We start from the raw sequence: 22,371 nt of genomic DNA on the forward strand, positions 1-22,371 counted from the left end.
CTATGTGATTTCTATCATGGCTGCGCTGAACTTGGGATGTGGCAGGTGTGTCTGCGTGAGGTACTGAGCGATGCACAGAGGGTAACGCCGTTGGGCTGAGGCAGGCCCTCAAGGTCAGGGACACGAGCACCTCCAGCCAGAGTGTCCTCTGGACAGCACCCGGATCTTGTCAGAGAAGCCAGCGAGGGTCCCCATCAGTCATGGTAGCAACAGATGACACATATTGCCAAAGACGGTTTCAAATATTTGACCGACATTCCTCTTTCCTTTTCTGCATAAGCTTTATGCCCAACATGGGCTTGAACTCAGGACCCCGAGATTCAGAGTCACCTGCACCACGGACTGAGCCAGCCATGAGCCCCTTCGAGTTCCCATTTCTCACAGCCCAAGAGGGATTAGCATCATCCTTAGCTTACGGATGAGGAGCCTGAGGCTTTGAGTACGAGTAAATCACACCAGAACACAGGACTAGTGCATGGCAGAGTTGGATTTCACCCCCAGCTGGGCTCCGGACCTTGCATTTTCAGCTGCTTCATAATATTGTGTTTGGAGAGGAGACTTTCTTGGAAAGCCACATGCTATGGGTCTTTTTTCTTGTCTTTTCTTTTCTTTTTGAAGATTTTATTATTTGACAGAGATCACAAGCAGGCAGAGAGGCAGGCAGAGAGAGAGAAGAGGAACCAGGCTCCCCGCTGAGCAGAGAGCCCGATGCAGGGCTCCATCCCAGCACCCTGGGATCATGACCTGAGCCAAAGGCAGAGACTTAACCCATTGAGCCACCCAGGTGCCCTGCTGTGGGTCTTTTTATTTCCTTCAAAGCAGTGGTAGCTTCACAATCTGTAGACCGGTGGGAGCAGAAGAGCTGAGGGACAGCATGTGACTTAGAACTATGGCTGGGTACCGGAGTGTGTGGGGGGTAGGGCCCGGGATATGTGCTTTGAAAGTACATTAGCATAGGACGGCTGCTAGCCTCTAAGATGTTAGGTTTCCTTGAGTTGCTTGAGAGGGTCGGAAGAGACAGAGGTCCGTCTCTCACAGCAACCGAGGCCACCTTTGGTTTGGTCGCACCCCGTCTTCCTGCCCCTCCACTACTTGCTTAGCTGCTGGCCAGGGGCAGGCTGACAGGGGCTGGCTCCTGGAGCTCTAGGATTTGCCACCCAGACCTGAAATGTGTTTAGTGTAAACAAGTCATCTTACCCCGCCTTCAGCCCTTAGATGCACAATATGACTGTCACGGAGAAAACCAAATAACCAGAGCTGGATGAATGGGGATTTGGTCTAAGGTGCACTTGGTCAGCAACGACCGGCCCGGCCCGGCTCCCAGGCTCTCAGCTGTCTGGACTCACACTCTCTCCCTGGGCGGCAGCAGCTGGGTACCCCTGCCCATCGAGCCGGCGTGCCATGAAATCCTTTGCCAGGGAACATTGCTTAATTGCCGCCTTAGTATCAACACACGTGAATCTCTGACTTCCCAAACAAGCAGAGCGACACAGAGGACATCCCTGATGCTGGTGCACAGACTGGCCCGGAGGCTTTCCGTAATCTGTGTGGGCAGCAGAGACAGCCTGGCCTTTGCAAAACCAGTGCCCATTCCAGGGCTTTGGACACTGCCAGCCCTGGCGCCACATGCCGAAACTCTGCAACGTTTTCCGAGGCACTTATATTCCCGTTCCGATGTTTTACAAGTCCTTAAGCCCTCATCTGTGTTGACCCTGTTGCTACGGACTGACTTGTGGCCCCCCAAATTCTGATCTTGGAGCCCTAACCACCCCGCCCCCACATCACTGCAGAGACGGAGCCTCTGGGGAGTAGCTGGGACTGTGCCGAGTACTGAGGCCGGCGGCGCCGTGGGGGTGCGAGCAAGGTGGGGCCTCCCGTGAGCCCAGAGAGAGGCCTGAGAGGGAACCCCACCTTGCTGGCACCTTGATCTGAGGACTTGTAGCCTCAGACACTGGGAGGAAAAGAAACTTCTGCTGTGTAAGCCACCTCCCTCCCGTCTGGTAGCTCATCGTGGCAGCCCGAGCCCACTACTGCCCCTGCCTTTCCTGTGTCGGCCACGCTGGTCTTTCAGGTGCTCCAGAAGCAGCCCCGGGACACTCTGATCTCTCTTCTCTCTGCACAGCTCGCCCCCGGACTCCTAATCCCACACAGGGCTGGCACTGGCTCATCTCAGTGCTCGACTTCAATGTCACTCCCAGAGGTGGCTGTCACAGCGTTTGGTATTCACCCATCTTATTTCAAATTTTTCCAAATTTTTTTTAAAGTTTACTTTTTATTTTTTTTTAAAGATTATTTAAGAGAGCAAGCGAGTGAGCACAAGCAGGGGGATGGGCAGAGGAGAAGGACAAGCACACTCCCCACTGAGCAGGGAGCCCGATGTGGGGCTTCATCCCAGGACCCTGGGATCATGACCTGAGCCAGAGGCAGATGCTTAACGACTGAGCCACTCAGGCGCCCGACAGTTTAAGTAATCTCTGCACCCAACATCGGGCTTGAATTCACGACAGCAAGAGCAAGAGTCACACGCTCTACTGAGCCAGCCAGACACCCCCCCTTCTCCCAAATTCTTAGGCCCATTTTTTCCCCTTAAGCCTATTCCTGCTACATCACTAACTTCTCTTCGTCGCACGTACTTCCTCTGAAGCACTTTTAGTGATGAGGCCCTTGGGTGGCAAACTTTTATGGAAGCTAGCGAAGTGATTACACAGCTCTGCCCAACCTGGACCGGACTGAGGCCACTGCACGGAAGGGCAGCCACGAGAGACGGAGCTGTGCCCTTCCTGGTGGTTTGCTCCTGACCGCCGCGCCACCAGTGTCCATGTCACAGTGTAATTCACAAGTCGGCACAAGTTTAATACACGTGATGGTAAGATAAAAACTGTTAGTGAAATAGGACTGGGATTTGTTTTTCCAAACATGTTTCCAAAGGCTATTTTATTTTAAAACACACACAGAGTTGGACACGAAAGCCTTTTTAAGTGTCGTGGAGAGCATTACACGGACTGCCCTTCTACCGGTCACCTCTTCCTCTCCGCTGAGCCCAAGGCTGTCCTAAGAAGCACGAGCAGATGGCTCTCTTCCTTCATGTCCCTGCTTGCTGGAGTGAGTCCTTGGATGACAGCAATTATGTGACCAAATTTCCTGTAACTGTTTGGCAATATTAAAGTTTTGCAGTCACTGGCTTTCCTACTGGTGTCTTACAACCTAAGGAAAAAAAAAAAAAGCCCATGAAATTACCTTGAGTTTGCCCTTCCTCACCAAGCTGTTTAAGCCTCATGGTTTCAGAGGCTGACCGAGCATGGAGGGAGAACACCCGCCCCTCTGCGGGGGAAGCAGCAGCGGCCCCCACCCATGGGCCTACAGCCAGGAGCAGAGCCAGAATCAGAACAGTTTGCCTTCGGGACTTTTGTTCTAGTATGTTCTAGCACATTCATACCCATGTCATATCTGCCACCTGTGATTAAGAAATCAGTTCCGTCATCCTCACAGAATGAGGGCTTTGGAGGTTGTTTCAAAGCTAGATGCTCCTCTCACCAAACTCAAAATCGAGTTTCAAGGGTACATATTCTCAGATTTCAGACATAATATAAACAGAAGACAGAGATTTCAACCTTCACATTTTCTTCAATAAGAAACTAGTATTTCCATCTTCCCCACTGATGTCAACCATTTCTTTGCCTTCTACCTTTTCTCTTCAGCCATTCTGCTTTACCATACGTTTTTCCCTCATCCCACTGGACGTCGACCTGAAGCTCTTCCATGCAGGCTTAACAAATGTACTGCATTAGGGTTAGGTTCAAGACTACTACTTACAAGAATATCCATTCAACAATGTTGTGCTTATTCAATACAGTCAGCAGATGGTATTTTTTTTCTTTCAAATACTGATACCCTCCCATTCCAAAACTACCCCATCGTTCCTAAGAGAAATGTTCGCTACTTCCTCTGACCTCTTAGATCTCTTTCCTTACATCCACACTCTTGATTCTCTCTTCATACTGCAAACAAATGACCTTGCCTTTCTGAACTGAACTACCTATTGATAAGCTGATGGTGTCTGGAGAAGAGTAAGGGTTGGATTATTCTCCTGAGGATACGCTATCAGCTCCAATTCTGAGTTCAGGAAGTCTGTATGCTGTGAACACTGATCCCAACCCTTTGCCAGGGAAAGAAGGGATCCAAGAGTAGAGAGGAGGAGAATAAATCCAAGGACTCAGACAAGAGGTATTTTCTCCATGTCCACCGAGACGGGATGTGAAGGGTCCAGATATCAGACCCTCATTAGTTATGGTAGATGCTGACAGTTATGTTGCAGAAGATCGACCATGTTCTGCCTGTTGTGTTTCCTCTGCGCTTTCTCCTTACTTCCCTTGAGAAAAACCCAGATGATATAAATAATTCTGTTTGTATTAAAACTCTGTTGGTTCATTTTGATAAAGTATCCGGTGCCACAGTCTACTTTCTCGTCTTACTGGATGGTGATAAATACAAGTGAAAACCCACCATGGGTCCCTGAACTGTACTTACCGAGCATTTCTTCTAATTTTGTCATGGCAGGTTCATTCACATTAAATACAGTGTCACTATTTCTAGGGAAAAAAGCAAAAAGCTCTTATTACATAAACTTGGGTGGGGGAAGTCGACGTTCATTATTATCTTATATAGTAAGACTTCTTTTCTTCTTAAGATTTTATTTATTTGACAGAGACACAGAGAGAGAAGACAAACAGGGGGAGCGACAGGCAGAAGGAGAAGCAGGCTCCCCGCTGAGCAAGAGGCCCGATGCGGGGCTCGATCCCAGGCCTCGGGACCATGACCTGAGCCGAAGGCAGACGCTTAACTGACTGCATTAGGGTTAGGTACAAGACTACTTTTCAAGTTTATTATTTTTATTTATTTATTTTTAAATCTCTACATCCCACGTGGGGGTCTAACTCATGACTCCAAGATCAAGAATCATAGGTTCTACCAACTGAGCCAGCCAGGTTCTCCAAGACTACTTCTCGAAGGCCAAGTCTTTCAGTAGCAGACAATCCTGTTGCTCCTGCCCTACTTGCTGGCTTCACGCTTCATCCCCCTGATGACAGGAGAGATATACTACGAGACTCTCCCCACGAAGCTGGGTCACTCTTCAATTCCTTCACTCAGAGAGGAAACAGCGAACTATCTGCACACACAGGTGTGTCTTTATGTACTATACATGCATGTTTGTGTGCGTATGTAAGTGTGCGCGCACACACACACACACAAACACACACACACACTCTCTCTCTACTACACTCCCCAAAAATCTCTCTTATAGTTCATCTATACATTTCAATAGTAGGTCAGGGCCAAAATGCTGGCCTTGACCTAGAATACTTTCTGTCTTTGCTTCAATACGGTCTTCAATCATAACCACATAAAACTTGCACAGTAACCCATACTGACATAACTCATCGGGAGGCAGGGGAGGGAAGCAGGATATCCTGTTTCGAGGACTTGCTCTGCATTCCGTGCTCAGCGGCCGTTAGCGGCCACCGTTCACCTGGTCCCATGTGCAGTACTTACACTTTCTTCTTCTCTACCACACCTAGCCTCACAAAAGCTGCTAAGGCATTTTTCTGCACGTCGCCGGACAAGACATCGTAACACTGCGAGGCACCTGCGAGGGAGAAAGAGTCAGTGGACCCTTTTGTTCTCAACTGCAAGAAGTCGCCACGCACGGTGGTGTGACTAACCTTGATCCAGAAGCTGACCTGCGAACTTTCGGACTCCAGCCAAGTACTGTTTCTCAGTGAAGTAGTCTTCTTCATTCAGGAGGTATTTGCAAATTATCTGATTTTAACAGAAAGGGTGAGGGGAAATGAAAGAGAAAAAGGCAGCCAAACACCCTGCACTGGCGACAGCCGTGCCGTGGCCCCCATGATAGAAAGCTACGTCGTGTGGGAGCAGAATAAAGGCTCTCTAATGCTGGAGCACAGAGATGCTTCAGAATTCTTAGGAGGTTGCCCTGGAGCTGGTATCACTGCTTATAGTTGGAAAACAAAGAGCGTGAACTTGTACTGACATTGTTTAAAATATACTTCCTCACTTGAATGGTTGCGAGTTGAGTGTATTACCATCAGCTGAACAGGTCTTACACTGCTTAGGAAGAAAGTGGCCAGATTCTGTGTAACTGCTTTTTCCCTAAAAACACCTAAGGGCCTGTCGGGCCCCCAGATGCGTGAAGACTTACACCGCAGAAAGTGCTTACGGGAAGAAGGAGCATCTCTCAGCTGCCCGCTCAGTGCGGGACTTGGCACAGGGGCTCACTCGGTCAGGGGTCAGAGCACCCCCTGCCAGAATGTCGGTCCCGGGGGGCCACTGACCAGTGCTGAGCGCTCAGAGCTCAGAGCCAGGGTCTGCTTCTGGTGAATACACACAGCCCCTGTGAGGGGCTCTGCTGCAAACTCCCCTTGCCCTTGGAATCCTGGCACCATTCCTGCCCGGCATCTCTACCCTCCCCCTCTGTTTAACCACTCCTTAGAGCTCTGACAAGCTCTTCTGGACACTCGCACTTGAACCTTGACTTCCCTTTCCATTAGCCTTTAGTGATACAATCGCTGACATGACGAATCATTCCAGCCTTGCACTGACTAAGTGCCTGCAATGTAGCAAGCATCGAGCTACGAGAAAAGCCTCAAAGGGACAGTATGATGGCACTCGGGTCTAGGTGTGGTTCTGGGCATCCTGAAGCTGTTACCCTCCGGGGTCTGTAAGGGACTCCTTTAGGGGAGCAAGGTCTCCACCTGAGAGGTGACTCTTCCAATCTGCTGAGCAATCTCTAGTTCCACCATTCACCTGGGGAAGGTACTTGCCCTCCGGACCAGAAGGAAGCACAGGGTGGGAGGTCTTAGTTATACTGGATACCGGGGGAATGAAGGAGAACTTGCAAAGGAGATACATACCTGATAACATTCCACAAAAGGTTTAAAGAGACCTATTAAAAATTCTAGCACGGTATTTCCTTTCTCTGTAACTAGGATGTCTCTTGTCGTCACTTGTATCATCTCGTTTTTACAGAGGAGGTAACAGCCTTCTTCAAAGTCCTAGGAAGGGAGGGGAGAAGACAGGGAGTATCCACTAATTTAGGTTAACAGGAACTCTGCTGGTCTCAGTAAACACAGCCATGGGTCTTCAGAACTAGAGAACACCAGCTAATTCTACAACCCATCCAAAAGGTTCTGCTTATTAGATAGCAGCCAGAGAAGCATGTGTTCGAACACTCAAAATGCTGAACCCCAAACACAGCAAACACACAAGAGATTCAGGAGCCTTAGAAACCATGACCTGGGTGATGGCTTTTTCTCACTTTGCACAGCCACATTCCTTAAATTTAAATAGAGCATATAACTGGTCCTAAAAATATGTGGAATTATGCTTATGCTCAAAAAACTGCTGACTCCGTTGACCTGGGCTCCTTGGCACAGTGTAGAGAAACCTGACCACCTTCTGTCTATCCTGGTATATCCCCCGCCCTAGCACACCTGAGGTCCAGCTCCGAGGGTCCAATCCCTCAAGAGCTGTCTATATTGTCAGGCAAGACCACTGCTCTCTAATCTCAAAGCAAAGGGCCCCATACATTGCAACAAGTTGTTAACAGGAAAATGTGTACCGGCTGATAAATTTTTTAACCAAACAGTGTGGACTTACAGTGGCTACACTCAAGGTTTAAGGTTTAAGACTTTCTTTTCACCAAATAATCCCTACGTTACTGATTAACCTTGACCAAGAACCAAACAGAGCTCATCGAAATGTGAGTTTCCAAGAGTTTTGTTATTTCTGCTGCATACAGCCTTGGGGAAAGGGAAGTCGCACGTGTGAATCCAAGCCTACCACTTCTAGAACTCACACTGTGAACACACTCGTGCTCTTTGGCTGTAAAGATTTACCTTTAGTGTGTTTCCTGGAAGGAAGATGAACTCATCTGAAAAAACACTGAGCAGGAAGTGAAAGCAACTGTAGACATCGTCTGGAAATAAATAAATTACATTCAATTACAATGCTGGTTTTAAACTTTCAGGAAGTACCAAGAAGTCTACAATTCTCCAAAGTGCAGCACTCCAAAGGCATATTATTCAATGCCAAGGACGAGAATGCAGGCCCCCAAAGGGAGATATAGAGCCAATCCAAATTTTACCTACAGAGTGCACTATAGTGTAGCGGTGCCAAGAGCTAGACCTGAGTCACAACCAGGCCTCTACCCAGTCAGTGTGCTGGCATGTGAGAGGTTACATTTCTCAGAGGCTAGGGTGCTTCACGTTCCCCTGCCCATGGCCCCCGAGTAGAGAAGGAAAGGAATGAATTACTTCGATTCCTTCTCTAGTCCTTTTTCCTGTTGTCTTTCCTGTATCTTTAGCACTAGAATACACCAGCACACAACAAAAAATACTGTTTCATTCTCCAGAAACATAGGTCTCCCTGCCCATTAGTTAATGAAGAACAGAGGTTTCTTCGTCTTTCTGACACATGCTATGAACACTCTCATTAGAAGAGTATGTAGACATGTGGACACGAAGTGCTGTCTCCATGTTCAGGGTGGTCCCAACACTCTAAAAGACCACACAGGTACCATCCCCACAGCTGTGAACGAACTCTGATGTAAGAAACCTCAAAACTAAGACCAAGATTTAAGTTTTCTGTGTCTTGAACTAAGCTGACTTCTCTGGCCCGTTTCCTCATTCATGAATGAGGGCATGGACACAGGACCTGAGGTTCCTTCCGAGGCTAAGGGTCAAAGTCTGACTCTTCCTTAGAATGATCTATGGAGCGTTGAAAAACAAAAATGAGAACATCAGCATCTGACCCCACTCTGGACCAATCGAAAGGTGGGGCTCACCCTCCAGTAACTCCAGGGGAGCCTGGGTAGAACACCCTGGACCTTGACGAGAGGTTCCTGGGAACAAAAGGGTGTTATTCATGGTTCCGCTCCTCAGTGCCACTAGAACACGCCTGCGTATCCACATGGCACTCCTGCACGGCTGGACTGTTTACCCACTCCCTCACCGCCCCCACCTTCTGTCAGATAAGGGAGAAAGGGCCTCCGGCCAGGAGAGGGAGAGCTGTGCTCTAATCTCACAGCCGCGCTCAGGGAATTACATAACTTGCTAAGCCTCACTTTCCATATTTATAAAAGGAGAGGTCTAGGTTAATTTTCTTCCGTCCCTTTCCATTCCCAAATTTGAAGCAGAGGGCCATGTACTGGGGGCACAAACCTAGCTGCTTCTGAGTGTACAGGCCCCACTTTTGCTGCTGTCTGGCGTGCACACATGTGGCTGAGCACTGTAAGGCTTCAAATGTTGCTTCCTAGGTGGAACTGGATGGCCAGGTCTCTTCCAAAGTTCAAGACCACTTTCCCACGAGTTACCTTTCCGGAACCCGGGGGTCATCTGCAGTGCCATAGCTACTAAGGAAGGGCGGACGAAAATGTTGAGCAACTGGTTCCTGTAGGCCGAGCACATGAGGAGGGTGATATGCTGGACAATAAGTCCATCGACCACTTCGGAGTCTCCAGAGTCCATATTCAGAACCACCTGGTCTTTGACGAGGCTAGCGATGTTGGAGTGCAGGAGAATGTTGGATTGGATAACTTCCTCAGCAGGCTCATTATCTACACACAGAGACAAGGCATTCAGGCAGGCGGCGGAGACAGGACGGGCCTCTGCTGGGTGTCCAGCAATGCTAGTGGCCTGGCACATTCACTTTCCAGTGCCAGGTTCGAGCTCTGGGCTCTACCAATCGAAGTAATGAGACCCCATGGGAAAGACACATTTTTGTTCCTGGTTTTTTGTTGTTGTTTTTTTTTTTTAAGTAATCTCTGTGCCCAATGTGGGGCTCAAACTGATGACCCTGAGCTCAAGAGTCACATGTTCTTCCAACAGAGCCAGCTGGGCGCCCTGTGAAAGAGACTGTGAAAGTACTGTAACTCTCTCTCTAAAGACATTTAACACGCCTTCTTATCTACCCCCAATCTGTCCGCTCTTCTGAAATACATATCAATCCCCACTCTGAAAACCAACATTTCCGCAGGAACTAAGTGTGTCCCAAGGACTGTAAAAGCAAGTTACAGGACAAGAAAATCACATACCAGAAGGTTCACGCTTAGAACGTGCTTCATTCGCTCACACACACACTCCCTGCTTAGACCAATTAATTCTAAGACTGCAAGAATATCGCTTTGCAACTTTGCTGGTGAACCAAAGAGCAACCCAAGAGGCACTCCCCTAGCACCAGGCCTCCCTGGTGAGATCTTCTGGTTTTCCCACATCAGAGAAAACGAAACACGGGGCCCATTTCAGATCCTGGTAACTCACTCCATTGACACTTCACTAGCCTGGAGATAGCCAAGGAGTTAGAACTACCAAAGCACACAGGAGACATGGTGACAGTCAGCCTTCTTGGCAAGGGAGATCATTTTCCTGTTACCCTGGGCCACACAGCAGGCTGCCAGGCTACGTAACCATAGGGACACCTCTCCAGCTGGCCAACGAGGTCGACTGAGGGGTGTGGCTTTCCTTCTGAGCTCCACCACACCGTTCTGGGCTCACAGGCCTTGGGCCAGCTTGTTCGAGGTAACGATACAACCTATGATACTGTTATACACATCACAGAGCATGGAACAGTATGCCAGGACAATAGGATACGGCAAAGAGCTCCAGCCATGAGATCGCAGGCGAGATGAGTGGAGTAAGAAGAAAAAAGGAACTGAATTAGGAAATGTGCCGAATCACTCTCCATGATGGCTACTTAATACCCACATGGTAGCTGGAGTTACTTTAGCTGCTCAACAGAGACTCTCAGCCATGGACTGGCCGCGCATCGACCCCACCTTGCAAGAGCAAAGTACTTGGAAGGAGTCAGCACTTTACCAGTTCTTTTCCAGGATCTCCCACCTGAATCACACTCCCAGGAGACCATGAAAATACTGGGACACGAGTCTGACTCATCTTCATTTCCCCATTAGTGACTGCCGTTCAGTTTTATGTCCCTTCTGTGAGCAGTTCCGCCTACACATCTGGTAGCTCGTCCCTGGCTCTGCCGCAGCTGGGTCAGGCTCCTGTCCTTCTCACCATGGCCGAGCAGCCTCCCGTCCCTGCCCTCAACACCGTGGCCCACCTTTAAAGCTGACATGGGCGGTTTGCTATAGCTGTTTTCAGTCATGCTTCCCTGCTTAAAATTTGCTCCTGTGTGAGCAATCCTTCACTCACTCGTCTTCCTGAACGGCTCCCACTTTTCCATCAAGGTGAAACCTGACATCAAAAGTCACTTCTATGAAACCTTCCCAGAGCAGGGACCCTTCCCTACAGAGTATTCTCAGCAACTGTCTGTGGTCCGTCCATAGCTCTTTTTTTTTTTTTAAATATTTTCTTATTTATTAGAGAGAGAGAGAAAGAGTACACATGAATACGGGAAGCAGCAGAGGGAGAGGGACAAGAAGACTTCTTGATAAACGGGGAGCCTGACCTGAGGCTCCTGAGATCACGACCTGAGCCAAAGGCAGACGCTTAACTGACTGAGCCACCCAGGCGCCCCCATCCATAGCTCTCTCTTTACTTCACTGGACTTTGTCTCTAGGTCACCCAGCCCTGACTTTCACAAGCCAGGAGAATCTCACAGAGGCTGCAGCCTGTCCCCTTTGTATCCCTGGCGGTTCCCAGCACTGACCAGACTCAAGAGGTTTAATGACTGAACAGCAGGGAGCTGCGTATAAATGGATCCCACTTCCAATGGCGGTCTCTGCAATTTTAACCCAGAGAGATTGAAAATGGGACTAAAGCTAACACTTGTCATATAACATCCCAAACTTCCAGCACAGTATTTATAACTCTAATGAGGCTTTTACAAAACTATTGTTTTCAGAGAATTGTATAAAGTTCTATACGACTGGCCCTTTAATCCTTAGGACGCAGTGAGGCAAATGGATTGCGGATACAAGAAGGTTTAAAAGGAGGGCGTAGCACCCGGGTGGTGGCAAGCACCGAGTTGTGCATGGAACTGTCACACCAGCGCTGCACACCAGAAACAAGTGGGACGTGCTATCCGTGTTTCGGTAACAAAAATTTAGAAAAAATGAAAATAAAGAGGTGGCATGGAGGGAGGAATGCGTGGAGGACGAGAAGATCCACTTACTCTCCGGGCCTCTGGGTGCCGAGGAGACAGTGTTCTCCCTCTCCAGGTACTGAGTCTCCAGGAGGACACGGCATGTGAACTACTATTCATTCTCGAGGGATCACTGTACTGCACAATGTCCCAGAGTGATACAGACAAGTAAAGTTTTCTTTCTCTTGGAGCAAAGCTTTGCTTCGTGTCCCATATAGGCTTTTTCATGCCTGGGCAAGGATTCTTCTAGAGTAGGAAACAAAAAGCACTCTCAGGACATGCAGCCCACGTACGTACCAGGCCAAGAAAGAAAGCCCCCGAAGGCCTGGGTTAAGCCTTTGAGCCATAAAGTCTTCTCCACCAGGGCGTCGAAGTCCATGGCTGGCTGGTTCTGGAGCAGAACGGCGGCCGTTAGGGCCCAGGGGCTCAGGACCAGGTTCTGGATCTGCAGCAGCTGCATCTTATAGGCCACTTCTGTGACGAAGGCGTGCACGTCCTCCGGCTGCTTCTGAGGAATATACCTACGAGAACAGCAAAGACCGAGTCACCGCTCTGCGGTGTGAGTGGCGGGGGACGGGGGGCCGCAGAGACAGACCCTTGGGAAGGCTTCTCCGACTTTCTGCCAACCGAATTCTCTCAGGTCACAATGCGAGACTACACCCTGACTTCACTACAGTGTAGCCTGCCCAATGGGACAGAGTCCTATTCTTTTAGGTTCCAGGCAAAAAAAAAAAACCCCACAAAAACCACAACTGCTGCTGCTGTATAAATGGATCCATCAATTCCCCTGTGAGAATGGAGGCCTCCGCCAGTAGACTGAACGACAGGATCCCTGGAATCCTCTGTGCTCTGAACACCTGTCTCCCAGAACATGCGTGCCAGGGAACACGAGAAGAGTCATGTCTGCGCTACACAGGCCATCCAGTTTGCCTGGCAGCCGCCCTGCCCTTCTAAAAAGCACAAGGTCGCCTGCCACGTACTGCCACGATCCTCGCCTGACAGATTCTTCAGGCCTGTGTCAGCAACCTTGGAATCAGACGCTCTCCGGAGCCTGTGCGGAGCGGGATGAAGCAGGGATAGGTGCAGGACCTAAAGCAGCCCCACAGTAAGGTGGCTTCACGTGAATTCTAGGACCAATGAGAGCGCCCGGTCCTAAAGAACACCTGGCAGACCCAATCTGAGAGCTCGAGAGGGAAAGCTAACATCCGCTTCAGAGCGGAGGAAGCTGCTAGTGACGTACGCGGGCGGCCATGGGACCCCGGCATGACAGATAAATGATGAGTGATGCTGTCGTCACGGTCAGCCTGGCTGAGCAGAGGGATTCTGTCTCCCTTACTTCCCCAGGTGTGCTTCTCCAGGTTAAGAAAACCCAGGTGTGTATCTGTACCTGCAGCCTGAAAGAACCTAACAAATATCTGTGCCCATGAACCTACAACCTTCTGGGGGCACCTGGGTGGCCCAGTTGGTTAAGCATCTGACTCCTGGTTTCGGCTCAGGTCATGAGCCTGTGTCGGGCTCTGTGCTCAGTGCAGAGTCTGCTTATCCCTCTCCCTTTGCTCTCCTCCCCCACCTTCCCACTATCTCTCTCCCCCCCCCCAATAAATAAATAAAATCTTAAACAACAAACCAAAACAAAACTGTAACCTTGAGGGTAGGGAGTCACCCTCATTCGTTATCATGTAATCCCTTCTAGGATCAAAAATAATACTTACCATATACTTTGGCTGACCTACTAGTAGTGCTCAGCCACTGCCCTGCCCACAGAATGGGCAGGGTACTAAGTGGCGGAGTATAGTACAGGCAGGAGGGTACCGGTTCTCCTGAGAAGAACAAGCAGCACCGTCTGACTTTGGGTATTCGACATATATATCCTGCGGCTGGCTGTATAATTGGCAAATACAATTCTTTTCTTAAAAAAAATTTTTTTTTTTACCTTTTATGTAATTCTCCATACCCAGTGTGGGGCTCAGACTTACAACCCCAAGATCAAGAGTCACATGCTCCACCCGCCAAGTGGCCAGGCGCCCTGCAAACATAGTACTTTAACTGGAGCTTTCCGCTTCCCTGCTATGTGATCTCAGATAACCAGGTTCAGTCCTAAGAGGGGTCAACTCAAGAAGCCCAACCACACTTCCAGATGCTCATTCTTATTTCTACATCAGTTATGAAAACACAGGTCTCGCACCTTGGAACCAAATTATATGGGCTCCGACTCATCCTCCCAGCTGCCAGAGATCGAAGTGATACCGGGTCTCCAAAGTACACATGGATATTTCCAAAATTTTCAGAGAGGATCTTCCTGGCTTTCAACAATCCCTAATAGTATCAAAACAGAGGGAATGGAACAAAGAAGAGTAAGTTCAGAAAGGAGCTGGTGTACAAACCAGCATTTTCTCTAAATTCAAGGAAAATCAAGTTTGGTTATCCTTTACGTACAGTTGTAGATTCTTTTGGTTTTGGAACCCCTAGAAGCTCGTACACGTAAAGAGTTTCTTCCAATACTTTATCATAACTGATGCTGACTGGAACAAGGTAGGTATCAAAAACTTCTCTTTTAAAAAATGGTTCCATCACAATATTCAGAAGACCTGTCAACAGGAAGAAATGGTTTTCTGTATGTAGTGAAATGTGGAGCGAATGAGGGTCCATAAACAGGAAGTGTACATTATATCCAGCCCATACATAGAAACAGTTACAACTTAAAGAAACAGTTACACTTATAAAGAAAAAAATGATCTTGCCATAAAAAAAGTGTCCAGCCATATTTAGCAGCTATGATGACCCCACACCTGGATGTGTATTCTTTTGATCTCTAAAGGACCTACCAAATTTTGGAGTCAATGTCTTGGCAGAGCGACTTCTTGTCCCTTCGAGGAAAAATTCAACAGGAGCATAACCATTCTTTAAAGAGAAAACACAAACAAACAAAACAAAACACAAAACCCTTTGCCTACTCTCAAAGTGAGAAAAGGTTCTTTTGATTCCTTTCCCCAAGCTGTCCCCCACCCCTAGCCTAAAACACACTGTGGGGGACAAGTAGCCAAGTGGGCCACTCGGGAGTGAAGAATTTAAGTAAGATCCTGTGGCAAGCTCAAGCTTGAGGGAAAAGGAAATGTGGCTTGAAGGTACTGGGATATTATCTGCCTTTACCCGCAACATGGTTTTCACGTATTCAGAGAACACCGCCCAGTAGAGTTTATTGCCACCAAAGGTGCGCCGCATGAAGAAGGCGCCCGACATCCGCAGCAGCTCCCCGACCATCTTCATTCCCAGGAAGTCTAAACAAAACACAGAGAAGGGGTTCATCGGTATTTGCAGATCCTGAAACTTTCTATAAATACCTAAACCCACATTCTGTAAAGAAATAGCAGAAGACCCCACGATGATATCACTACTCATACTTCCTGAGCTGAAAATCTGTCCGAAGAAGTATCTAATAGAATCATGGGAGAGAAGGGACAGTGGGGGCAGGCCCACTGGGAGGCTACCTCATGCGCCCCCACGCACCTCTGTGTTTACAACCCAACCAACCTGAGACGGGGGCCACGACAGGCAACCTGACAAGCTCGGTGACGTCACCATAATCAAGTTCTTTAGCTACTGCTTCTGCTTGATGACAGAGCAGCCCGTGTCTTCCAAGCTTGATAGCTGGACAGGTCAGCTCCCACCTTCCTTTTTTTTTTTTTTTTAACCCAGGAGGTAAAAATATCAGCCTTCTTTTAGTGGCACAGATTAAATAAAGCAACTCTGGGATGCTTTATTCTACCTTCGGTTTTAAAACCCTCCTTTTTTCCGTTTTCCCTAACTTTCAAAGAACTTCCTCACATGTCTGTACGGATGAAAATGCTTTTAAAGTACTTAAGTCCCCGGCAATTTTTACCTTACCGTTGACTGCATTTGTAACCAAGGTGTATGCCTGAATCCCAACTTTCCTGGCTCCCTCCAAAGGGAGAAGATAAATAATGGTTTGCATGAGCAATCCTGCTTTTAGGAATCAGTCCTCCAGAATAAAAGTACCGATATGAGAATATACTGTAGAACTGCAACCACAGAACATCTATGCTGCTGAATGTTATAACGTTAGACATTAATTTAGGCCTTGATCTTACACTGCATGTAAAATTAACTTGAAATGGATCAAAGGCGTAAATGTAAGACCTAAAAGTATAAAATTCTTAGAAGAAAGCATAGAGGGAAAACTTCATGGTGTTAAATGTGGCAATGACTTCTTGGACAGCACACCGAAAGCACAGAGGACAAAAGACACTGACAAAGAAACTGGGCTACATCACCATGAAAAGCTTCTGCGCATCAGAGGATCCACTGACAGACTACAGAGTCAACTTTGGGAGAGATTCGATGGGTGAAGGGAAAAAATGTTTGCAGATCATGTATCTAATAAGGGATTATTCTCTAGAATACATAAAGAACTCCTACAACTCAAGAACAACAATAACAGAAACAACCCAATTCAAAAATGGGCAAAGGACCTGAATAGATAACTGTTCCAAAAAAGATACAGAAATGGCCAAAAGTACATGAAAAGATGATCAACACTGCTTGTCATCAGGGAAATGTAAATCAAAATTACACTGAGTACCATGTCCTACCCATTAGGATGACTGTGATTAAAACAAAACAAGAAACAGGGATGCCTGCGTGGCTCAGTCGGTTAGGTGTCTGCCTTCCGCTCAGGTCACAATCTCGGGGTCCTGGGAGTGAGTGAATCCTGCAGAGCAGGGAACCTGTTTCTCCCTCTCTGCCTGTCACTCCCCCTGCTTGTGTTCTCTCTCTCCTCTTAAAAAAAAAAAAAAAACAAAACCCACAAGAAATTAAGTGTTGGATGTAGAGAAACTGGACCCTGGGGCACTGCACTGGTGGGATGTGAAATGGTACAGTCACTATGGAAAACAATACAGTGTTCCTCAAAAAAATTAAAAATTAAAAAAAAAAAAGGAAAAGAAAATTAAAAATAAAACCAGCACATAAGCTAGCAATTCTACTTCTGGGTATATACCTAGAAGAATTTAAAGCAGAGACTCAAAGAGACATTTGCCCACCTATGTTCATAGCAGCGTTATTCATAATAGCCAAAATGTGGAAGCGACCCAAGCGTCCACGGGCGGAACAACGGATAAACAACATGTGCTCTGAAGTCCAGCCAAACAGGACTCAGCCTTTAGGAAGAAGATTCTGAAACATGGTGCAACATGAGTAGACCCTGAGTACATGATGCTGAGTTAGAGAAACCAGCTACGAAAGGACAAATCCTGTAAGTTCCACTCGTATGCGGCATCTAGAGCAGTCAAATTCCTAGGGACAGAAAGTAGAATGGTGGCGGCCAGCGGCTGGGGGGCGAGCAGAAGGAGTCAGTGCTGACTGGGGACAGAATTTCAGGTCTGCAAGATGAAAAGTAGGTGGAGAGCCGTGTGTGGATTCACAGCGTGAATGTACTTAATACCACCGAACTATATGCTTCAAGATGGTTACGGTGGCAGACATAACATTTTGTGTATTTTACCATAATTAAAAATATGTAAAAGAAAAAAGTTAGATTTCCTGACCTTAGAGATAATCACGTATAAATTAACAAATAAAAAAAGCAAAGGCAGGTCATATATACAAGTGGTATCTCATTTACAAATCTAAACCAAAACCCCCATGTGCACCTGTCCTTGTTTCTGTCTGTAGTGAAGCACAGCACAGAGAGACCTAATCCTGACTATCTGGGGTTATATTTATAATATATCTATTATATTATATTAATTATCTATTATAATATTTATAATATATTTATTATATTTGCGACATGGGGTCAGACGGCAGAAGGGAGAGGGGATCTGCATCCTCATTCTCAATCACCAGTAAAATCATTTCAGTGACTATTTTCATTCTGATAATGAAAGCAGAAGAGGAGAAAAACAATACGCACCCATTCCCGCAGCTATGACGGGTACCGGTAAATCATAGTTGTATAAGAGAAAAGACAACATCAGAAAGTCAATGTAACTTCGATGACTGGGCAGCAGGACGACTGGGTGCTCCTGGATGGCTCGTTGTAGCTTTAAAAGAAAAGTTACAGTTCGAATACTCTCAGTTTTCCTATTATTAAAATCACATGTCACATCAGCAAATGGAAGAACGGGTATATATGGACAGACAGAATACTACCGATGCCTCCCTAATACATACAGAAAACTTATGTCAGAGTTCTAGTTAAATTACCTCACATACTGCAAGAACATTAAAAATGTACATTTTATAGATCATCATAAGAGAGATGATCACTAACATATTAATTGGGCACCATATTAAGCATTTTACATGCCCTGTTTAATATCACATATTTGTAAATAAGGCCTAAGCACTAGGTTCCCCATTTGTGACATGGTCACGCATCTCATCAATGGCCAAGCTTTGAGTGGAACTGAAGTGAGTCTGAATTAAAAAATCAGCTGTTGGGGTGCCTGGGTGGCTCAGTGGGTTAAGCCTCTGCCTTCAGCTCAGGTCATGATCTCAGGGTCTTGGGATCAAGCCCCGTGTCGAGCTCTCTGCTCTGCAGGGAGCCTGCTTCCCGCCTCACCTCTGCCTGCCTCTCTGCCTACTTGTGATCTGTCAAATAAATAAATAAAATATTAAAAAAAAAAAAAAAGTCAGCTGTTACGCAGTGTGCTAGACCGGTTGAGTGCAGTAAGAGAGAACAAACTGTCTCTCAGGTAGATTAATAAAAATAAATCTGCGTTAGTAGGACAAATGAGCGGTATGGTATTTCTCTATTTATATACTGGTCTTTCCACCAGGAAGAATGGGTGCCCTTAGTTAGAAGGAATTTGAGCTTCCAGATATATTCCATAGGCTCTGAGCCTCAAAAATATTCACTGGGATCAGTGTGTTATCTGTTTTTTAAAAATCTAAATAAAATTCACCAAGGCAAGGTCATGTATGATCAGTTAAGAAGATGAGGCCAGTCAACATTCTCTGGATGGCTGTATCAAACACTTTTTTTTAAAGATTTATTTATTTCTTTGAGAGAGTGAGAGAGTGCAGGAGCACGTGCAGTAGGGCGCAGAGGGGGAAGATCTCAAGCAGACTCCCTGCCAAGCACAGAGACGCAGGGCTTGATCTCATGACCCATGAGGTCATGACCCCAGTCGAAACCGAGAGCTCAACCAAATGAGCCAGCCAGGTGCCCCCCAAACATTCTCTGAGACAGAGCCAGAGAGTAACCCAGCAAACTACAGAATAGTCATTAGAGGGGAAAACAAGAAATACATGAAAGTAAATGACTGAATAAAACATTAAAAGACATGTGGAAGAAGGCCAACGGGGGTAAGAGCTTCTTACTAAAAGGCAAAACATTAAAAATCATAAATGAATAAAAATAGGAAAAGCTCTTCTTTCCAGAAGAAAAAATACTACACCATGCCTGTTAAATCACTCTGGAGTGATGCAGTTAGAAAAACTGCCATTTGGCAATCAGGAAAAATCATCAGTGTGAAACCTGTGGCGGAGACTCTGCTGGAAACCAGGACCCCTCACCGTCCTTAGAGTCTCTCTTCACATGATTCTTATTCATTGCCAAGGGAAAAAGGGTAACTTCACAGCATCTGATACCAGATGACGAAAGTGAACACTACCAGTAAGGGGACAGACAGCCACCACGCACTCCTTGAAGGAGAAGGATACAATGTTGTGTCCTGCCCAAGCTCTACAGAATGAGTCTAATCCTGAGAAAACATCACTCAAATCCAAATCAAGACATGCTACAAAATAACCTGTCTGGTTTTTTTTTTTCTAAACTAAACACAAAGACTAAGGAATTGTTCTACATTAAAGAAGTCGAAATAGATACAGAAGCTGAATGTTTTTTGTTTTTTGTTTTTTTTTTAAAGATTTTATTTATTTATTTGACAGAGACCACAAGTAGGCAGAGAGGCAGGCAGAGAGAGAGGAGGAAGCAGGCTCCCTGCCGAGCAGAGCCCGATGTGGGGCTCGATCCCAGGACTCTGGGATCATGATCTGAGCCAAAGGCAGAGGCTTTAACCCACTGAGCCACCCAGGCGCCCCCCAGAAGCTGAATGTTAATCCCATGTGGGATTTCTTGCCCTATACAAGATAATACTGGTGATCCATGAGATACGAATGAGGTCTGTACTGCTGTGTACTAGTGTTGTATCAGTGCTGTATAATACTGTGTACTAGTGTTGTGTCAATGTCAGTTTGCTTATTCTGATAACTGCACCATAAGGGAATGTCCTTGCTTATGGGAAAAACACAGCAGAGTATCGAGGAGAGGATAAAGGAAATGTTGTAAGGGGATCCAGGTGGGTCGTATACAGAAATTCTTGGTATTACTTCTGTGCTTTGCAGACACCTAACATGAGGTTAGTCTGGAAGTCTTACCGGACCAAGTGAATTAGTCTGAAGTCTGTAGGTCTGCAAGTAAACAAGTACCACCCTCCAGAGAAACAAAGCCTCCTCCCCCCAGCCAGGAAGTTGGCTGTCGAGGGCCTGCTTGTTTCGTGGAATGTGAGAGGTCTTAAAGGTGACTAAATCATGAGGGGGAAGAGGTTTCTTTTTAAACAAGCAATACTCACTTTCTGAATACCTTCTTCATTTACACACACTTTAGAGAAAATTTGTTTAAATATTTTGCTCAGGGCAAAGGCAAAAAACCGGATGGCTCCCAGACGCAGTTTGTGGCTCATCTCATCCAAAATCTCACAGACTTCCTCTCGGAGGACATCGACAGATTGAAGGGATTCCTTGGAAAGCTAGAAAGAAAGGGAAAGCAGGGATGTGTCTTTGAAGAAAAGCCAGAACTCGTGTTCACTCAAACCCCTACGACTAGTTCCAAACGGACCCTTATTACGTAGCTCAAAAATGCTACATTTGCTTTCATTTCAACCGGCACAATTTACTTTCCAACATAACTCAAGTAGATAAATGATCCTATTTAGACAACTTCAAAGACGGTAATTCAAAGAGAACAGGTCCTCGAGGAAAGCGTCTCACCTTTCCATCTGATTTGTTAAGAAGCTGACAGCCAAATTCTCTGAAGTAAGCTGCTGCCCACGAACCAGTGTGCTTTTAGCGGATTGCTGCCACTCATCGACCTGCCCCTAGCTACCACAAGGTAACGTACAAGGTAATACACAAAGTAAAATAGAAGATCAAGTTGAAGTAACCATTCAGACTGTATCAGATCTACAAGTCACTGGGACAAACCTTTCCAAAGTATCCACGTAACTAGTGAAGCCAATGCCCTCACACTAGAACTCTCTTTACTCCGAAGGGCTCCACATCTTTTTCTAAAGAGAACAACATGTTGGCTGTGTGCTAGGCCTGGGGACGGGGATAAGTAAGGCAGCTTCTGTCCTCAGGAACTCCAATTTGACCCCTTAAGCGAGCACGCTGAGACAGAATGGTGTCTATGTGATAAATTGTATTTATCCTTCACAGAGGAGAATGTTCCAGGATGTAGGCCAGAAGATGAGAGGGTAGGATGCTGGAGTCCCAGTTACCTCAATTACATGCGGTGCAGAAATAGCTTCTTTTTTAAAAAATAACTGAGGTGAAATTAACACACATAAAATTAGCCATTTCAAGCTAAATTCTGTGGCGCTTGGTACCTTCACAAACGGATAATCAACCTCTCCCTAGCTTCATATTTTATCTTTTTCAGGGGAACAGAGGAATCAATGGATTGGTGGTAAGGATGGATTTCAGGAAACAAGCCTAGGAAAAGGGAATACAGTTGGAAAGCCATCACGATAGTTCAGGGGAGAAACAGAAAAGGCCCCCAAAAGTCAATAATAGGCTGAAGGGAAGGGGAAGGGCAGTGAGATGCTCGGTTGTTTCGGGCAACAGAATGGATGGTGGGGCCGTTCTGAAATTGGGGATGGAGAGCAGGTGTAGAAGACAGTGTTGTGCAGGGGTTGAAAAGGTGGCTATACTGATTTTGATGTGTTTGGAGACGTATAAAGTAACTGCAGGGGGTAAGACGGTGGGAGATAAGAGTCTGAACCCCGATTATCTAGCCAAGGCTAGAGGTCCCGTTTGTGAATCAGCAGACTACAGATAAAAATGGAAATGACGGGAGTGGACAAAATGGACCAGGGAGGCGGCAGGATGAAGATAAGATAAGAAGGCTGAGGGTTCAACCTTGACAAACACTTACCCATCCGATAGAAGAACTTGTAAAGAGACTAACAAGGAAAATGGCAAGAGAACTGTACTGTGTGATACCAT

The 22,371-nt window shown here is 46.7% G+C and overlaps 1 protein-coding gene across 2 annotated transcripts in view; it reads right to left on the reverse strand.

Moving 5' to 3' along the window:
- Window positions 1-2,901: 2,901 nt before the first annotated feature.
- The window catches only part of GNPAT (glyceronephosphate O-acyltransferase), a 36,618-nt gene continuing 17,148 nt past the window's right edge, over window positions 2,902-22,371 (reverse strand). For both annotated transcript variants that reach the window (XM_044239370.1, XM_044239369.1), the window contains exons 3-16: window positions 20,718-20,894; window positions 18,053-18,182; window positions 15,271-15,398; window positions 14,946-15,021; window positions 14,557-14,708; window positions 14,306-14,436; window positions 12,418-12,641; window positions 9,389-9,631; window positions 7,914-7,993; window positions 6,930-7,070; window positions 5,721-5,817; window positions 5,551-5,644; window positions 4,528-4,589; window positions 2,902-3,204 (exon numbers count right to left, since the gene is read on the reverse strand). In XM_044239370.1, coding sequence (XP_044095305.1) covers window positions 3,161-3,204; window positions 4,528-4,589; window positions 5,551-5,644; window positions 5,721-5,817; window positions 6,930-7,070; window positions 7,914-7,993; window positions 9,389-9,631; window positions 12,418-12,641; window positions 14,306-14,436; window positions 14,557-14,708; window positions 14,946-15,021; window positions 15,271-15,398; window positions 18,053-18,182; window positions 20,718-20,894 — 1,779 coding nt within the window. In that variant the 3' untranslated portion in view covers window positions 2,902-3,160. The remainder of the gene's footprint in view (window positions 3,205-4,527; window positions 4,590-5,550; window positions 5,645-5,720; window positions 5,818-6,929; window positions 7,071-7,913; window positions 7,994-9,388; window positions 9,632-12,417; window positions 12,642-14,305; window positions 14,437-14,556; window positions 14,709-14,945; window positions 15,022-15,270; window positions 15,399-18,052; window positions 18,183-20,717; window positions 20,895-22,371) is intronic.

The sequence above is a fragment of the Neovison vison genome, chromosome 2 (assembly GCF_020171115.1).
Source record: "Neovison vison isolate M4711 chromosome 2, ASM_NN_V1, whole genome shotgun sequence".
In the NCBI taxonomy this organism is placed as follows: Eukaryota; Metazoa; Chordata; class Mammalia; order Carnivora; family Mustelidae; genus Neogale; species Neogale vison.